Below are 15,433 nucleotides of genomic sequence, written 5' to 3'. Positions count from 1 at the left end.
CTAAGGTCTCAAGGTTTTTTTTTTATTTGTAATTTGAGAAGACTGTGTAAGGCAACATAAAGCGAATTAAAATATATTTTAAGTCTTTATTATTTAACAATTTTTATATATTTATATTTATTTTTTATTATATTTTATATTTTAACAATTATTTTTATATTTTAACAATTTATATTTTTTACTTTGTACACATTGTATCATATATAATGTATATATATACTTTCTGCCACCAGCAATATAGAACTTGAAAATGTAGTTCTTTATTAGTTCATATTGTGTATATTTCTTATTTTTAATGGATATATAGTATTTTGTTAATTAACCATTTTATAATGAACATCTGAGCCTTTTAGGATCTGTCATTCAGTTTTATACTTTTTGAAAAAGTTGTGACTTGACCTTTTACATTATGTGTTTTGATATAGGAGTTATGATTATTTTCTCTTTATAATTATAGAATTGTTAGCGTTAACATTACTTTTGAGTAGCTTACTGAGATCACCAGTCTCTTTAATACCAATCCAGTTTTAAAGTTACCTAAGTAAGTAGGATAACTTTTGAAAACCCTTGGAGAGAAATAATAACTTTAATAATAATAGCTAGCTTTCTTTCCTGCTCTCCTTCATTGTTGTGTCCTTTGCGTCCTACGTATGTTTCAACAGTGCCTGTGTATACAAGAGAGGCATGCTCTCTATGCATGCTTAGCTTTATTATATAATCTTGTTTCTATGTTAATTATCCATCCTTTGTTCCCATTATTTACTTCTTTCTAAGATGGGTCCTTCATTTCACTGGTCATATTACAGACTTGTTTTACCACACTTTCTCCATAGAGTACTGCTGTTCCATACAAATATTAACATGAGCCACATTTGTGGTTTTAAATTTGCTAGTTGGCAACATTTTCTTAAGGTAGAAAACAGGTGCAATTAAACTTAGTAATATAAAGTTTGCTAGCACTGCTGTCATGAAAAACCACAGATTGAGTGGCTTGTTTTTTTGTTTTTGTTTTTTTTTTTAATTTTTTTTTTCAACGTTTTTTTTTGTTTTTTTTGTTTTTTTTTTTGGGACAGAGAGAGACAGAGCATGAACGAGGGAGGGGCAGAGAGAGAGGCAGACACAGAATCGGAAACAGGCTCCAGGCTCTGAGCCATCAGCCCAGAGCCCGACGCGGGGCTCAAACTCACGGACCGTGAGATCGTGACCTGGCTGAAATCAGACGCTTAACCGACTGCACCACCCAGGCGCCCGAAGGGTGGCTTGTTTTAAACAATAGAAATTTATTTTCTGATGGTTCTAGAGGCTTAAAGTCTGAGACCAAGGTGTCTGGCAGGGTTGGTTTCTTCTGAGGCCTCTCTCATCAGCTTATAAATGGTTACCTTCTCCTTTCGTCTTTACACAGTCTTTACACGGTCTTCCCTCTGCGTGTGTCTGTCCCAATCTCCTTATACATTGTGTTGCATTAGGGTCCACCCTGATGGTATCATTTTATGTTAATTACCTCTTTAAATACCGTATCTCCAGGTAAAATCACATTCAGGACTTCAGCATATGAATTTTGGGGCGGGGACACAGATCAGCCCATAACAATATCCAAGTTATTGTCATTCCAGCACATAATCCATGTAAAAATTGTTAGTGAAATATTTTATATTCTATTTTTTGCTGTCTTCAAAATCCAGAATGTATTATATGATAATAGCACATCTCAATTCAGATGCTAAATATTTTTTCTGTATTTGGAATTCATATGGTTTATAGTTGAAGAAGTAGATTCACATACCCAAGTTGTCTTAACATACTAACAGTTTTCCGGTAATGGAATTAAGTATCAGTTTTTAAATTTAAATTTAAATTAACTAAAATTGAATAAAATTTGAAAATCAATTCTCAGCTACCCCGAGACCCCTTTCAAGTGCTCAGAGGCCACATGTGGCTCACTGGTGGCTATTGTAATGGACAGGGCAGCTGTTGAGTTTCCCTCTCTGTAGCCTAATGCTTTGCAGTTAAGAGACCAGAGTGCTTTCTGTAGGAAGAGTGGCTTTTTTTTTCCCTGCCCTCCATTTATTTGTGCAAATGTAGATTAAGTTCGTACCCTGTGCAAGTTGTTAAATATAGAGAGATTTAGCTCCCTATGAATGGAAGGCATTGCTGTGTGCTTTTCCATTTCTGAAACTTATTTTTCTAATAGCTTTAATACTGTGGTTACACCAATGCCAGCTAAATCCTTTCTCTTCAGTGTATGGTAGCAGTTAGGCAAATATCCCTTTGCCACAGTATTATTAATACTTCATACATATTTCTTACTCCAAACCTAACATACTCATCATTTTGACTGGGTCTCTTAATACTCACCATATCACTAGTTACTGTTATTATCTACAAAATCTACTTTTTATTCCTAAACGAGTTTGGCAATGACTGTATCTGGTATGACTTATGGAATCACCACAAAGTTCTTGTAATAGTCCCAGCCCTTCCCCCTTTTCCCCTTTGTTGAAGCGCATAGCAGTTGCTTACGTCTATGTCATTTAATTAATTCACGTATATTGTTGTTTCATTCCAATTAAATTGGCAGTTAAGATCTGTATCATGTAATTTTACTCTGTGTGGCTGTTTATCCCTTGTGACTTGGAAGAGGAAGCCTCTCATTATTTTCCCCCTTTAAGTCATTTTCTCTCTTCTTTTTGTCTGCCCCTGGGCTTGAAGCTCTTTGAATATTAACACTGGACAAACCAAGAATGGCTTCATCTTTTTCTCTTTCTTCTTTTTTACAGTTTTTGTATTTCCTTCATTCACACTCTACCCAGTCTCTTCTGCTACTTCCCACTGTTTTTGTCTTTTGGGTGTTCCGTACCGTTCCGTACCGCTCTAGCCTCCACACTCTCACAGCCAGATCTGAAAGGAGAAAATTCAGTTTTTGCTTATGTCACCCCTCCTGGATTGGCTTCAGTGCTTCTAGTCTCTTCTCCTTCACCTCCTTCCAAGTGGCCACACATATTCTGGCCTCATTTTGTCCAGTTTCTGTTCCCTTTGATCTGCCTGTCAGAATTGCTGCCATGCACCCGTAGCTCCTTATTCTGACACTCTGCCCCCATATTTCCAGGATGCTGGCAGAGGCATAGTCTGCAACAAGAAGTTCTAAAAGGGAAATTTGTTTTGCCCACGATCACACAAGTTACTTAGTAGCAGCAGGTTCACGCTGAATCTTCATTTCTTTCTCATTTTTTTGAATCCTCACTTCTTGACTGTTACTTTCTCTCTACACGACACTTCATTCCCACACCATAACAGCTTAAGTTGAGATAGAACTGAAAGGTTACAACTAATTGTATTATATCCTATGAATGTTTTTCTTCTTTTTCATTTTTGACTACCTACACCGACCTGTTTAAAAATAAGCAGCCATGACACCTTTTATGCAAATAACTTGATGAGTGTATATAAATATATGTGTGTATGTGTATATTCACATACATCCACGTATATTGATCTACACTGCAGATGTATCCTGTATTGGTGTTTTTTCACATAGAAAAAATAAAATGCTTTTTTCTAGGCCCATATTTTGCTTGACTGTGGGGAAGACAATGTCTGCAAACCCAAGTTGGAAGTTTCTGTAGATAGGTAAGTGTTACTCCAAACAATAAAGAGCCTAACAAGAAATTTAAATGGAAGAACACACTCTTCCATCCAAATATAGAATATCCTATTCTATATTTTAACATGAACTAGTTATGTTGAAAGGTAATTCATGATTTTCTTTAATAGTAAAACTATCAGTATTGAACTTTAAAAAGATATGCACTGTTTTCACTACTTGCCTTGGTTGACAGATGTATTTCCATTCAGCATGAGAAGTGTTACAAGGTAGCAGTATATCTTCTTAAAGATATATTTCATTGTAAATACCCTGTTAACTAAAGGATTCTGATTATTAGTAAAAAAAATTACTATTACATTTCTAAATGTTTTATTTTATATTGGGGGCACCTGGGTGGCTCAGTAGGTTAAGCATCTGACTTCAACTCAGGTCATGATCTCTCAGTTCATACTGACAGCTCAGAGCCTGGAGCCTGTTTCAGATTCTGTATCTCCTTCCCTCTCTCTGCCCCTCCCCCACTTGCACTCTGTGTATCTCTCTCAAAAGTAAACAAACATTAAAAAAAGTTTTATTTTATTTTTGAGAGAGAGAGAGAAAGAGAGTGAGAATGTGAGCAGGGGAGGGGTAGAGAGAGAGGAGGACAGAGGATCTGAGGAGGCTCTGCACTGACAGCAGTGAGCCCAATTGATGCGGGGTTCGAACTCATGAACCATGAGATCTACCTGAGCCGAAGTCAGATGCTCAACCAACTGAGCCACCCAGATGCCCCTCTGATTAGTATTTTAAATGATATATAAATTTTATTTTTTTATTATTATATTTTAATTTTTTAATGTTTATTTTTGAGAGAGACAGAGTGCAAGTGGGAGAGGGGCAGAGAGAGAGGGAGACACGTAATCTGAAGCAGCTCCAGGCCCTGAGCCGTCAGCACAGAGCCTGATGCAGGGCTCGAACCCATAAGCTATGAGATCATGACCTGAGCAGAAGTCAGATGGCCAACTGAATGAACCACCCAGGCACCCCAATGATATATAAATTTTATTTTTTTTTATTTTTTTTTAATGTTTATTTATTTTTGAGACAGAGAGAGACAGAGCATGAACGGGGGAGGGTCAGAGAGAGGGAGACACAGAATCTGAAACAGGCTCCAGGCTCTGAGCTGTCAGCACAGAGCCCGACGCGGGGCTCGAACTCACGGACCGCGAGATCACGACCTGAGCCGAAGTCGGACGTTTAACCGACTGAGCCACCCAGGCGCCCCAAAATTTTAAAGAATATTGTGAGAATCATGACAGTGATTAATTCGGCTTTATTTATTTATTTATTTATTTATTTATTTATAAAGTTTATTTATTTTGAGAGAGTGTGTGTGAGTGAGCTGAGGAGGGGCAGAGAGAGAGGAAGAGAATCCCAGACAGGCTTTGTGCTGTCAGCTCAGGCCCAACACAGGGTTCAACCTCATGAACCGTGAGATCATGACCTGGGTGGAGATCAAGAATTGGATGCTTAGCTGACTGAGCCATCCAAGTGGCCCTTATTCAGCTTTTAAGGAAAAAAAAATCAGGGAATTAAAAAGTACTACAAAGAGATACAAAGTTACCTCAGTAATAGATATGACTGATAGCAAGATGCTAGTGACATTAATGCTTTCTTTTACTGAGAGAAGCATTGGATTTGCACCCAATGTGCTATTTCCAGTTTCCTATTGAGCTGTGAAAGAGTCTTAAAATATCTTGAGACACTGTTGAACATGTCAGTGCTGTCTTGTGTTTCTCTTGTTTCTTGGAACAATCATATTCTCCCCGTGCAGTCTTTTTTCATTGTCTATATTTGTATTAACTTGTAGTGATCAAAAGAAGATCTATATTGGAGACGACAATCCTCTGACATTGATTGTTAAGGCTCAGAATCAAGGAGAAGGTGCCTATGAAGCTGAGCTCATCGTTTCCATCCCACCCCAGGCTGATTTCATCGGGGTTGTCCGTAATAGTGAAGTAAGCAGACTGCCTCTTTAAAAATCGAAATGCACTCATAGGTCTCATTAACATTAATAAGTTACTCCCCTATTTAGTGTAGTACGAGCCTAGCCATTCTACTTAAGGCTACATTGCTAGGCAATAGAGTGCCTGTCTTACATAATTCCTTTCAAGCCCAATACTTTGCACTGATAGGACATTTTTAGAATTGCTAGCGAAATGCCTGAAACAAGGTCAGATAGATAAAGTGTCTAAGACTGTTCATCAAATAATTTGTTAGGGATAATAAGGTTATGTATCTAAATCCTCTAGGGATCCTTCAGAAACATCTTTACATTCATCTGTGGCAATTGTACACAATACCCACCCCCCATTTGCTCAAATGGATATATTTTTGAAACAAGAAACTTAACTATCCAATTGTATGATGTCATCTAGGAACTTCATAGTCTATGGCTTCTGCTTCTTTTGTTGTTTGTTTTGGTCATTAATTTATAACCTTTCCAATCTTTTTCTTTTTTTTTCCTTTGACCTATCAAAGGCCTTAGCTAGACTTTCCTGTGCATTTAAAACAGAAAACCAAACCCGCCAGGTGGTATGTGACCTTGGGAACCCAATGAAGGCTGGAACTCAAGTAAGATGATTTAGCTAAATGGATTTTATTTTCCTTTAAAGAAAATGGCAAAATTTTCTATGGGTTTGTTCATAGTAAATTTTTAATAAATATTTCAGAATAATATCTTTAAATTGGTTTTGATTTAGAATGTAATGATTAGCAGAGTTTTGTCGGGTTTTGAGTAAGATAATAAAATAATGAATTGTGCTGCTACACTGTAGTCAGTAAGCCGTGTTTACAGTGCCTTCAGTTTGCTAAATGGATGAGAACATGGGTTAATAACTAAGGACTCAAATTGTAACTCTGGTATTTTAACCTAACGGATCTTTAATTTTTTTTTTTAAATGTTTATTTATTTTTGAGACAATGCGAGAGACAGAGTGCAAGCAACGGAGGGGCAGACAGAGGGAGACACAAAATCTGAAGCAGGCTCCAGGCTCTGAGCTGTCAGCCCAGAGCCCGATGCGGGGCTCAAACTCATGAACTGTCAGATCATGACTTGAGCTGAAGTCGGATGCTTAACAGACTGAGCCACTCAGGCACCCCCATAACCTAACGAATCTTTAGACCTACTCTGACAAATACTAAGACTGTCATTATTACGTGAGATAGAATTATCTCATGAATTTGGAAGCCTATATCTTTGAACTGAATAGAATCAAAGAGGCCCGTAGTGTTGGATCGGGCTCCCCTTGAAGTGGTAGAGAAGGGAGCCCAGGAGCTTGAAAAGATGCGCTCAATGGGTCGCTTCCCAAATGCTCTAAAAAGTAAACAAAAATGTGTCTTGTAGAATTCTTATCAAAGGAAAATGGGAATGTACTTCATGTTACTTTTTCAATAGGATTTACTTTAATAGCACGAAGACTTTGGTAATTTGAGATCTCTGACAATATGGGGCTACATATTCCACATTTATCCTTAAACAACATCTAACAGGAGAGATATTGTTTAAGGGTACAGACTTGCAACTAGTGGTAAATAAGTCTTAGAGATCTAATGCACAGCATAGCGAATATAAACAATATTGTATAAACAATGCTGGGTGGCTCAGTCAGTTAAGTGTCCAACTTTGGCTCAGGTCTTGATCTTTCAGGTTCATGAGTTCGAGCCCCGCATGGGGCTCTCTGCTGTCAGTGCAGAGCTTGCTTCCAGTCCTCTGTCTCCCTCTCTCTGTCCCTCCCCAACTCGTGTACTCACTCTCTTTCTCAAAAATAAATAAACATTAAAAAAAAAACACACCAAAAAACCCAATATTGTATTATAATCATCAACCTTGCTAAGAGACTAGATCCTTATAACCATAAAATAGGAATGGGAATTATGGGACACGGAGAGATGCTAACTATAGCTACAGTGGCAATCATATTACAGTTTATAAATGTATCAAGTCAACATGTTGTACACCTTACATTTACACAATGTTATATGTCAAATATATTTCAATAAAAGTTCCACATTTCTTTAAGAATATTTAACATTAAAAGTCATTATTATTGGGGCGCCTGGGTGGCGCAGTCGGTTAAGCGTCCGACTTCAGCCAGGTCACGATCTCGCGGTCAGTGAGTTCGAGCCCCGCATCGGGCTCTGGGCTGATGGCTCAGAGCCTGGAGCCTGTTTCCGATTCTGTGTCTCCCTCTCTCTCTGTCCCTCCCCCATTCGTGCTCTGTCTCTCTCTGTCCCAAAAATAAATAAACGTTGAAAAAAAAAAATTTAAAAAAGTCATTATTATTTCTAAATATATGGTCTCTTAGGGAAGACGCCTTGAACAAAGTACCCTGAGTTGCATTTTTCCACATGTATATAATGATGTTTAACAAGTGAAATGCTTTTTATTTTTCTTTGCTTATCTTTCTATGTTTATTTCTGTGCTTTCTGTGTTGTTTATTTTTCTATGTTCTCATGTCACTATGTACTGTCACTATTAAAAGTGAGTGCTTTCAGGGGCGCCTGGGTGGCGCAGTTGGTTAAGCGTCCGACTTCAGCCAGGTCACTATCTTGCGGTCCGAGGGTTCGAGCCCCGCGTCAGGCTCTGGGCTGATGGCTCAGAGCCTGGAGCCTGTTTCCGATTCTGTGTCTCCCTCTCTCTCTGCCCCTCCCCCGTTCATGCTCTGTCTCTCTCTGTCCCAAAAATAAATAAACGTTGAAAAAAAAAAATTTAAAAAAGTCATTATTATTTCTAAATATATGGTCTCTTAGGGAAGACGCCTTGAACAAAGTACCCTGAGTTGCATTTTTCCACATGTATATAATGATGTTTAACAAGTGAAATGCTTTTTATTTTTCTTTGCTTATCTTTCTATGTTTATTTCTGTGCTTTCTGTGTTGTTTATTTTTCTATGTTCTCACGCTCTCTGGCCTTCTCACTCACAGCTCATCCAGTGTGGATAAGTTCAGGTTATTTCAGGTGGCCAGCGTCAGGCTTTGTAAAGTGAAAGGCAGCTTGATGGAAGTCCCCAGTCTTGCTTTTATGTATGATAAATGATTCCCTAAGAAGTCTGCTTTCTCTTACCTTATTAGCCCCGTTGTTTTCTTTAAGGTAACAGCTTCCCCCCTGCGAAACTTAGGATAATGGTTGCAATGGAGTTGTGAGAGAGGTGGGGAAATTCTGGGTCCGGCCCTGCCCCTCATGCCTGTGGTGGCCAGGTTTCCTTGCTCTTTAAAACCCATTCACTGCTTGCTTCCTGATCCATTACAAGTTCAGTTGTTAACTTCCTGTCACCAAATCAGTGTATTTTCATTGAATCAACAGATATTTACTTTGGCATTTTTATGAAGTTAATATCAGGTATTATGAGGAGATAGAATTATGTTAATAATTGTTTAATAGGCTCCTTTGTGGATTGGCCCATGTATATGAAATAAAAGATTTAATAGAAGATCAGATTTAATTATCTTTGTTAGAGTACTTTCAGTTTTATTATAAGCTCAGAAAAACCCTATTTTAGAAAAACTCGTTGATTTGGACACTGGAATTTAAATTTCACTGATGAGACATTGTTTTGATTAACGTTACTATCCCTTCCTCCCCCTCCAGCTCCTAGCTGGTCTTCGTTTCAATGTACACCAGCAATCAGAGATGGATACTTCTGTGAAATTTGATTTACAAATCCAAAGGTATGAAAACAACTTGTTTTCAGTTCATATTAACTATTGAGGAAATACTCTTTGTCATAAATATATTATGTAAGATATTCTAAATGTTATGGAATAAAACTGGCTAAAATTCCCGTACTTGACTATACCATTTTTTTAAATAAATATTCCTATCACAAGAATAATTTTGTTAGTTTTGAGCTTGTGAAACAAAAGTAAAAGAAGTAAAATTTGATCATCTTTTTGGAATTAAATGCTAATGAAAATTATTTTTGTACGTTTTTTTCTTTCTTACTTTTAATTTGTTCATTTTTAGTTTCACTGCATTTGCCCCTGTACGTCTTAGATGAAAATTATGCTCAGTTCAGGCCTAAATATATATTTTTTTTCTTTTTCAGCTCCAATCTCTTTGACAAAGTAAGCCCAGTTGTATCTTACAAGGTTGACCTCGCTGTCTTAGCTGCTGTTGAGATAAGAGGGTCAGTATGATTACCAAGTTGAGTGTCACATTCTTGTGAGATTTAAACTGCCTTAAATTTTTTTTTATGTTTATTTATTTTTTGAGAGAGAGAGAGAGACAGAGCACAGCAGGGGAGGGGCAGAGAGAGTGAGAGACACAGAATCTGAAGAAGGCTCCTGGCTCTGAGCTCTCAGCACAGAGCCCTATGCGAGGCTCAAACCCCCGAACTGTGGGATCATGACCTGAGCTGAAGTCAGACACTTAAGTGACTTAGCCACCCAGGTGCCCCTAAACTGCTTTAAAATGCAGTTACTTTTAAAAAGCAACTAGTAGGCCCAGTAACTTCTTTTGGGGAGTAGCACTCATATTTCATGATATTTTTACTAGAGCTGGAGCTTCTGTAGAAAGAAGGACCTAGCTGTATTATTCCAAAGCTCCAAATATTTACTTGGTAACCCTCTGGAAATAAATCAGACATGGCAACAGCAGGCACAAAATAAGTGTATTGAACTTTCATGCAGATTGACTTATCAATACACCTGTTACATTAGATTCAATACAGAGAAGTTTATGTGTAGGTGGATGTGCGTGCTCACATACATATAGCTTTTTCTTCCTTTTAAATATATATATATTTTTAATTCTGATTTTATTCGTGTGGATACAGGGTACTTTTGAAAATGAACTGACCATATCATTTTGGTATTCATGGTAGGTTTTCTTTGGTCATTGTTTAGAGTTTCAAGTCCCGATCATATCTTTCTTCCAATTCCAAACTGGGAGCATAAGGAGAATCCGGAGACTGAAGAAGATGTTGGGCCAGTTGTTCAGCACATCTATGAGGTTTGCGGTTGTTGACTTTAACTGGTACCTGGTGGAGAGCCTTTAAAGAGAAGAACAGATGGGCAACTTGTTAAAACAAAACAAAACAAAACAAGTTTGTTTAGTGTTTATGTAAACTCTGCATAGTTTAAGGATGTACCAGAGATTTATTTGAATTTTTTCCCTATTCAGAAGTTCCTCTTTTTATTTTAAATTTTTTTTTTTAAAGTTTATTTATTTTTGGGACAGAGAGAGACAGAGCATGAACGGGGGAGGGGCAGAGAGAGAGGGAGACACAGAATCGGAAACAGGCTCCAGGCTCCGAGCCATCAGCCCAGAGCCCGACGCGGGGCTCGAACTCACGGACCGCGAGATCGTGACCTGGCTGAAGTCGGACGCTTAACCGACTGCGCCACCCAGGCGCCCATGAAGTTCCTCTTTTTAAGACAAGTAGCTTCAAGTGATTAAAGAATGCACTTCATACAAATTGTTGTCCAAAACCAATTAGTTCTACTTGAATAACAGCCGTTAGGTCATTGCTGAGTATTTGCATATGGACGGTTTGCAGCTCTACCTAAAAATTGAAAGTGCCTGTAGCAGATCATCAAGATTTTCTATGCCATCTTTCATCAAAAACTTTTCCATACGTTCCTCTTTTGTTTATATTTTCATTCTGACACATACTGCACTACACTAGAGATAAATGTTGAGTTTGATCTCCTTTGCCTCGTAATGATCATGTTGTAACGTCAGAATAACTGGAAACTCTGCCGTTATTCAAATCCTATCACTAATGATTCCTAAGGTTGATGTAGGAGGGGGATTACGGAATTGATTTTTGCTCAAAGTATTTACATTTTCTTTTCCCCATTAGCTGAGAAACAATGGTCCAAGTTCATTCAGCAAGGCAATGCTAAATCTTCAGTGGCCTTACAAATACAACAATAACACTCTGTTATACATCCTTCAATATGATATTGATGGACCTATGAACTGTACTTCAGATATGGAGATCAACCCTTTGAGAATTAAGGTAATGTGCTTAATAGCAACTCTTTATTATGATGATATTTAAAGCTTTCCTTTCTAAATCTGTGAAAGAAATGCATGAAATAAAACAACCATTTTAATACACACACCTACTCTACAGAAATAATTTACTTCATAACCAGTATACTAAGGATTAAATTGTTTATTTGTATAATGAGAAAGGATTGATTCATTCCTCTGTGAAGTCCTAATGAGTCATCTATTTATGTAGTGACCTAATTTGACTGTGGTTCCATTACACTGTGGTTTATCCACATACAATATTGTGTCAGGGGTGTTTTGTTGTTGAAATTTTTGTCTTTGGAGAAAGATCTAACATTTTACTTAACCTGGCTCTTTTCTTAACTAGAAAACAGAACAAAAAAATATATACTCATGATTGACACTTATCACAGATATGTACCGTGACATTTCAGGCTGTTTCAATGTGTCTTATCAGTTTCCCCTCTAGCTGTGCAAGGGAGAAAATCACTGCTCGGTGGAGATAACGTTTTCCCACATATTAGGGAATCTCTGATCTTTATTCTTTGTGCTTACTTTCCACCATATATTAACTGGTGAATTTGTCATGCCACATTTTCAGTCATCATGTTTTAATCACATGTAGCAGTTTATGCCAAAATGTCAGTGCAGAATGTTTTCCAATATTATGTACTACCAGTTTCTCTGTAACCCTAGATCTCAAGTTCACAAACTGAAAAGAATGACACAATTGCTGGGCAAGGTGACCGGAACCATCTCATCACTAAGCGGGATCTCACCCTCAGCGAAGGAGATGTTCACACTTTGGTAAGCGCCATTTCAACAACAAGCACTTTAAACATTTAAAAATATGTGATTATAGAACTGATGCCAAAGAACATTTCAAAAATAACAACAGCTGTGCTTGGAAGAACTACATATATTTTTATACTATTCACTCCTCTTACTTTCCATGTTCCTATTCAAACTAACACCAGAGTTTCTTCAAATGATCTATCTTTATAAATTGCTTAATAAAAATATTTCATGTTCCAGCTTATTTTTCTGGCTTACTCCTTTAACTGACCTCCTTCTTGACCTCATCCTGATCTCGGAGGCTTTCATGCAATATTGGAAGAAGAACCCAGGAGGCATCAACAAAAATATATTACAAGAATAATTAGCGCTATGATTAACTTTTGTTGAGTCAGCCAGTGTAATGACTATAAGGTTATAAAGGCTAATCATTTAAATTTTTGAAGTTTAACAGATCTTCAAACCATCCACTAGCAGAGAACCTGGTATAGTGTTTATGTTCATTAGCGAACACCAGTTACTTTTATATCAGCAAATTCCATAGTTCTTCTTAGTTCTCATCCGCCTCAACTGTTCAGTGGCTTTTGGCATAATTTGTCACTTCCTCCTTTGTGAAACACTCCTCATTCTCTTCTAGGACTCTACTCTCTTAATACTTCACTTACATCAACTGGCTACTTCCTAATCTCTGTTTCCAGACCTTTACCTCTGTAGAGTATTCCAGGGCTCACACCTCAAATTTCTTGCCTGCTCTGCATGTATTCATTGATTAGATCTGTGCTAATATTATAGACATCAGCCACATTTTACTCTACTTTGGGAAGTAGAGATATGTCCATTACTGCTCATTTCTATCATTGTAGGAAGTTCAAATCAGATAGTGCTATACGAGAGATGTTATTCACTCTCGTGGCTATAAATACTATCTCTGGATGACTTTGATTTACATTTCGAAGCTGATCCTATGCATTGAACTCCAAGCTCCATTATCCAACTGCCTACTGGAATTTCTCTTAAATATTTAGTAAGAATCTTTCTCAACATTTTTTATTTATTTATTTATTTTTTATTTTTGGGACAGAGAGAGACAGAGCATGAACGGGGGAGGGGCAGAGAGAGAGGGAGACACAGAATCGGAAACAGGCTCCAGGCTCCGAGCCATCAGCCCAGACCCTGACGCGGGGCTCGAACTCACGGACTGCGAGATCGTGACCTGGCTGAAGTCGGACGCTTAGCCGACTGCGCCACCCAGGCACCCCTCAGTATCTGTTTTCAAAAGACCCTGAATTTGGTCCCTTCTCAGCAACTTTACCTCTGCCACAGCCTCACCCAGCCCACCTTTGTGTCTCACGTGGACTGTTGCTAAATCTCTAGCTGGACTCCATATTTCTGCCTTTTTCCCCACTACAGTTAGCCACACAGGAGCCATAGTGATCCTTTTAAATGGAGATCAGGTCATGTTACTCCAGTGCCTTCCCAGCTAAGTCAGAGAGGAAGCCTGAGCATGCAAAGCCTTTAGGCCCAACAAAATGTAGGCCCTTCTACCTTGCTATTTGCATTTCCTCTCCTTATTCTCTACCTCCTGTTTTTGCTACCTTGCTTTTCATTGAATAGACATCCCAAGCATGTTTCTACATCCAAGCTTTGAAAATTGTTCTCCCATCTTCCTGGAATGCTCCTTGTCCAGATTTCCCTGTGGCTTATTTCCCCATCTCCTTCTATGTCTTTAAATATCAGATTATGACAGGACTTCCCTGACCAACCCATGTGAAATAGAAATTACTTTTAACCCCCACCCTACTTTTGATCCTGTGTGTTCTATCCTCCTACAGAAGGACATTAAAAAACTTTATGATAAAACTTACATAAAAGTCACCATTTTAACCATTTTAAAGTATGCAACGGAGTGATTTTTGGTATACTCAGAACATTGTGCAACCACCACCATTATCTAATTCCAGAATATTTTCATCACTTTCAGAAAGAAATACTGTACCCATTATACAGTCACTACGTATTCTTCCCTGCTATCAGTCTCTGGAAACCACTAATCTGCTTTCTGTGTCTAAAGATTTGTCTGTTCTGGACAGTCGTAAAATATGTGGCCTTGGTGTCTGGCTTCTTTGACTCAGCATAATGTTTTTAAGGTTCGCCATGGTACAGCATGCAGTAATACTTCAGTCATTTTTTATGCCTGAATAATACTCCATTCTGTGGGTATATGGCATTTTGTTTGTTTCCTCCTTAGTTGATGAACATTTAGATTATTTCTACCTTTTGTTTATTTTGAATAGTGCCATTGTGCACATTCTTGTACACATTTTTGTGTGAACATATATTTTTAGTTCTCTTGGGAATAAATCTAGAGATGCCATTACTGGGTCATATGGGGACTCTGTTTAACTTTTCAGAAACTACCAAACTTTTCCAAAGTCATTGTGCCATTTTACATTCGCAACCAGCAACATGAATTTTTCTTCTCCATGGTTGCCATCACTTACTATTGCCTTAATTTTTTTTGTTTGTTTGTTTATGGTCATCCTTGTCAATGTGAAGTGGTATCTCATCGTGGTTTTATTTGTACTTCCCAATAATCGCTAATGATGTCTAACATCTTTTCTGTTGTATATCTTCTTTTTAGAGATGTCTATTCAAATCCTTTGCCCATTTTTAAATTGGGTTGTTTGCCTTTGTTGTTAGGTCATGAAGAGTTCGTTATATATTCAGGATACTTCCCTTTTCAGAGCTGTTATTGCACATATTTTCTCGTTCTGTTAGTTGTCTTTTCACTTTCTTGATAGTATCCCAGTGATGTGAAAAGTATTCAAATTTGAAGAAGTTCAGATTTGTCAAGTCTTTCTTCTTTTATTACCTGTACTTTTGCTGTCACAGTCAAGAAACCATTGCCAAACCTGACATCCTGAAAATTTACACCTAAGTTTTTTGGTTTTCTAAATTTTATACTCTCGACTCTTAATATTGGTCTGTATACATATTCTTATGCCGGTACCAAATTGTTTATTATAGCTCTTCAG

The 15,433-nt window shown here is 37.7% G+C and overlaps 1 protein-coding gene across 2 annotated transcripts in view; it reads left to right on the top strand.

Moving 5' to 3' along the window:
- Window positions 1-15,433, top strand: part of ITGAV (integrin subunit alpha V) — a 93,747-nt gene that overhangs the window by 71,270 nt on the left and 7,044 nt on the right. For both annotated transcript variants that reach the window (XM_047870107.1, XM_047870108.1), the window contains exons 19-26: window positions 3,560-3,627; window positions 5,451-5,598; window positions 6,122-6,214; window positions 9,231-9,310; window positions 9,688-9,768; window positions 10,487-10,592; window positions 11,446-11,604; window positions 12,300-12,410. In XM_047870107.1, coding sequence (XP_047726063.1) covers window positions 3,560-3,627; window positions 5,451-5,598; window positions 6,122-6,214; window positions 9,231-9,310; window positions 9,688-9,768; window positions 10,487-10,592; window positions 11,446-11,604; window positions 12,300-12,410 — 846 coding nt within the window. The remainder of the gene's footprint in view (window positions 1-3,559; window positions 3,628-5,450; window positions 5,599-6,121; window positions 6,215-9,230; window positions 9,311-9,687; window positions 9,769-10,486; window positions 10,593-11,445; window positions 11,605-12,299; window positions 12,411-15,433) is intronic.

This window comes from Prionailurus viverrinus, chromosome C1 (assembly GCF_022837055.1).
Source record: "Prionailurus viverrinus isolate Anna chromosome C1, UM_Priviv_1.0, whole genome shotgun sequence".
In the NCBI taxonomy this organism is placed as follows: Eukaryota; Metazoa; Chordata; class Mammalia; order Carnivora; family Felidae; genus Prionailurus; species Prionailurus viverrinus.
Note: the sequence above shows the minus strand (reverse complement) of the source record. Positions and strands in the feature narration are given on the sequence as shown.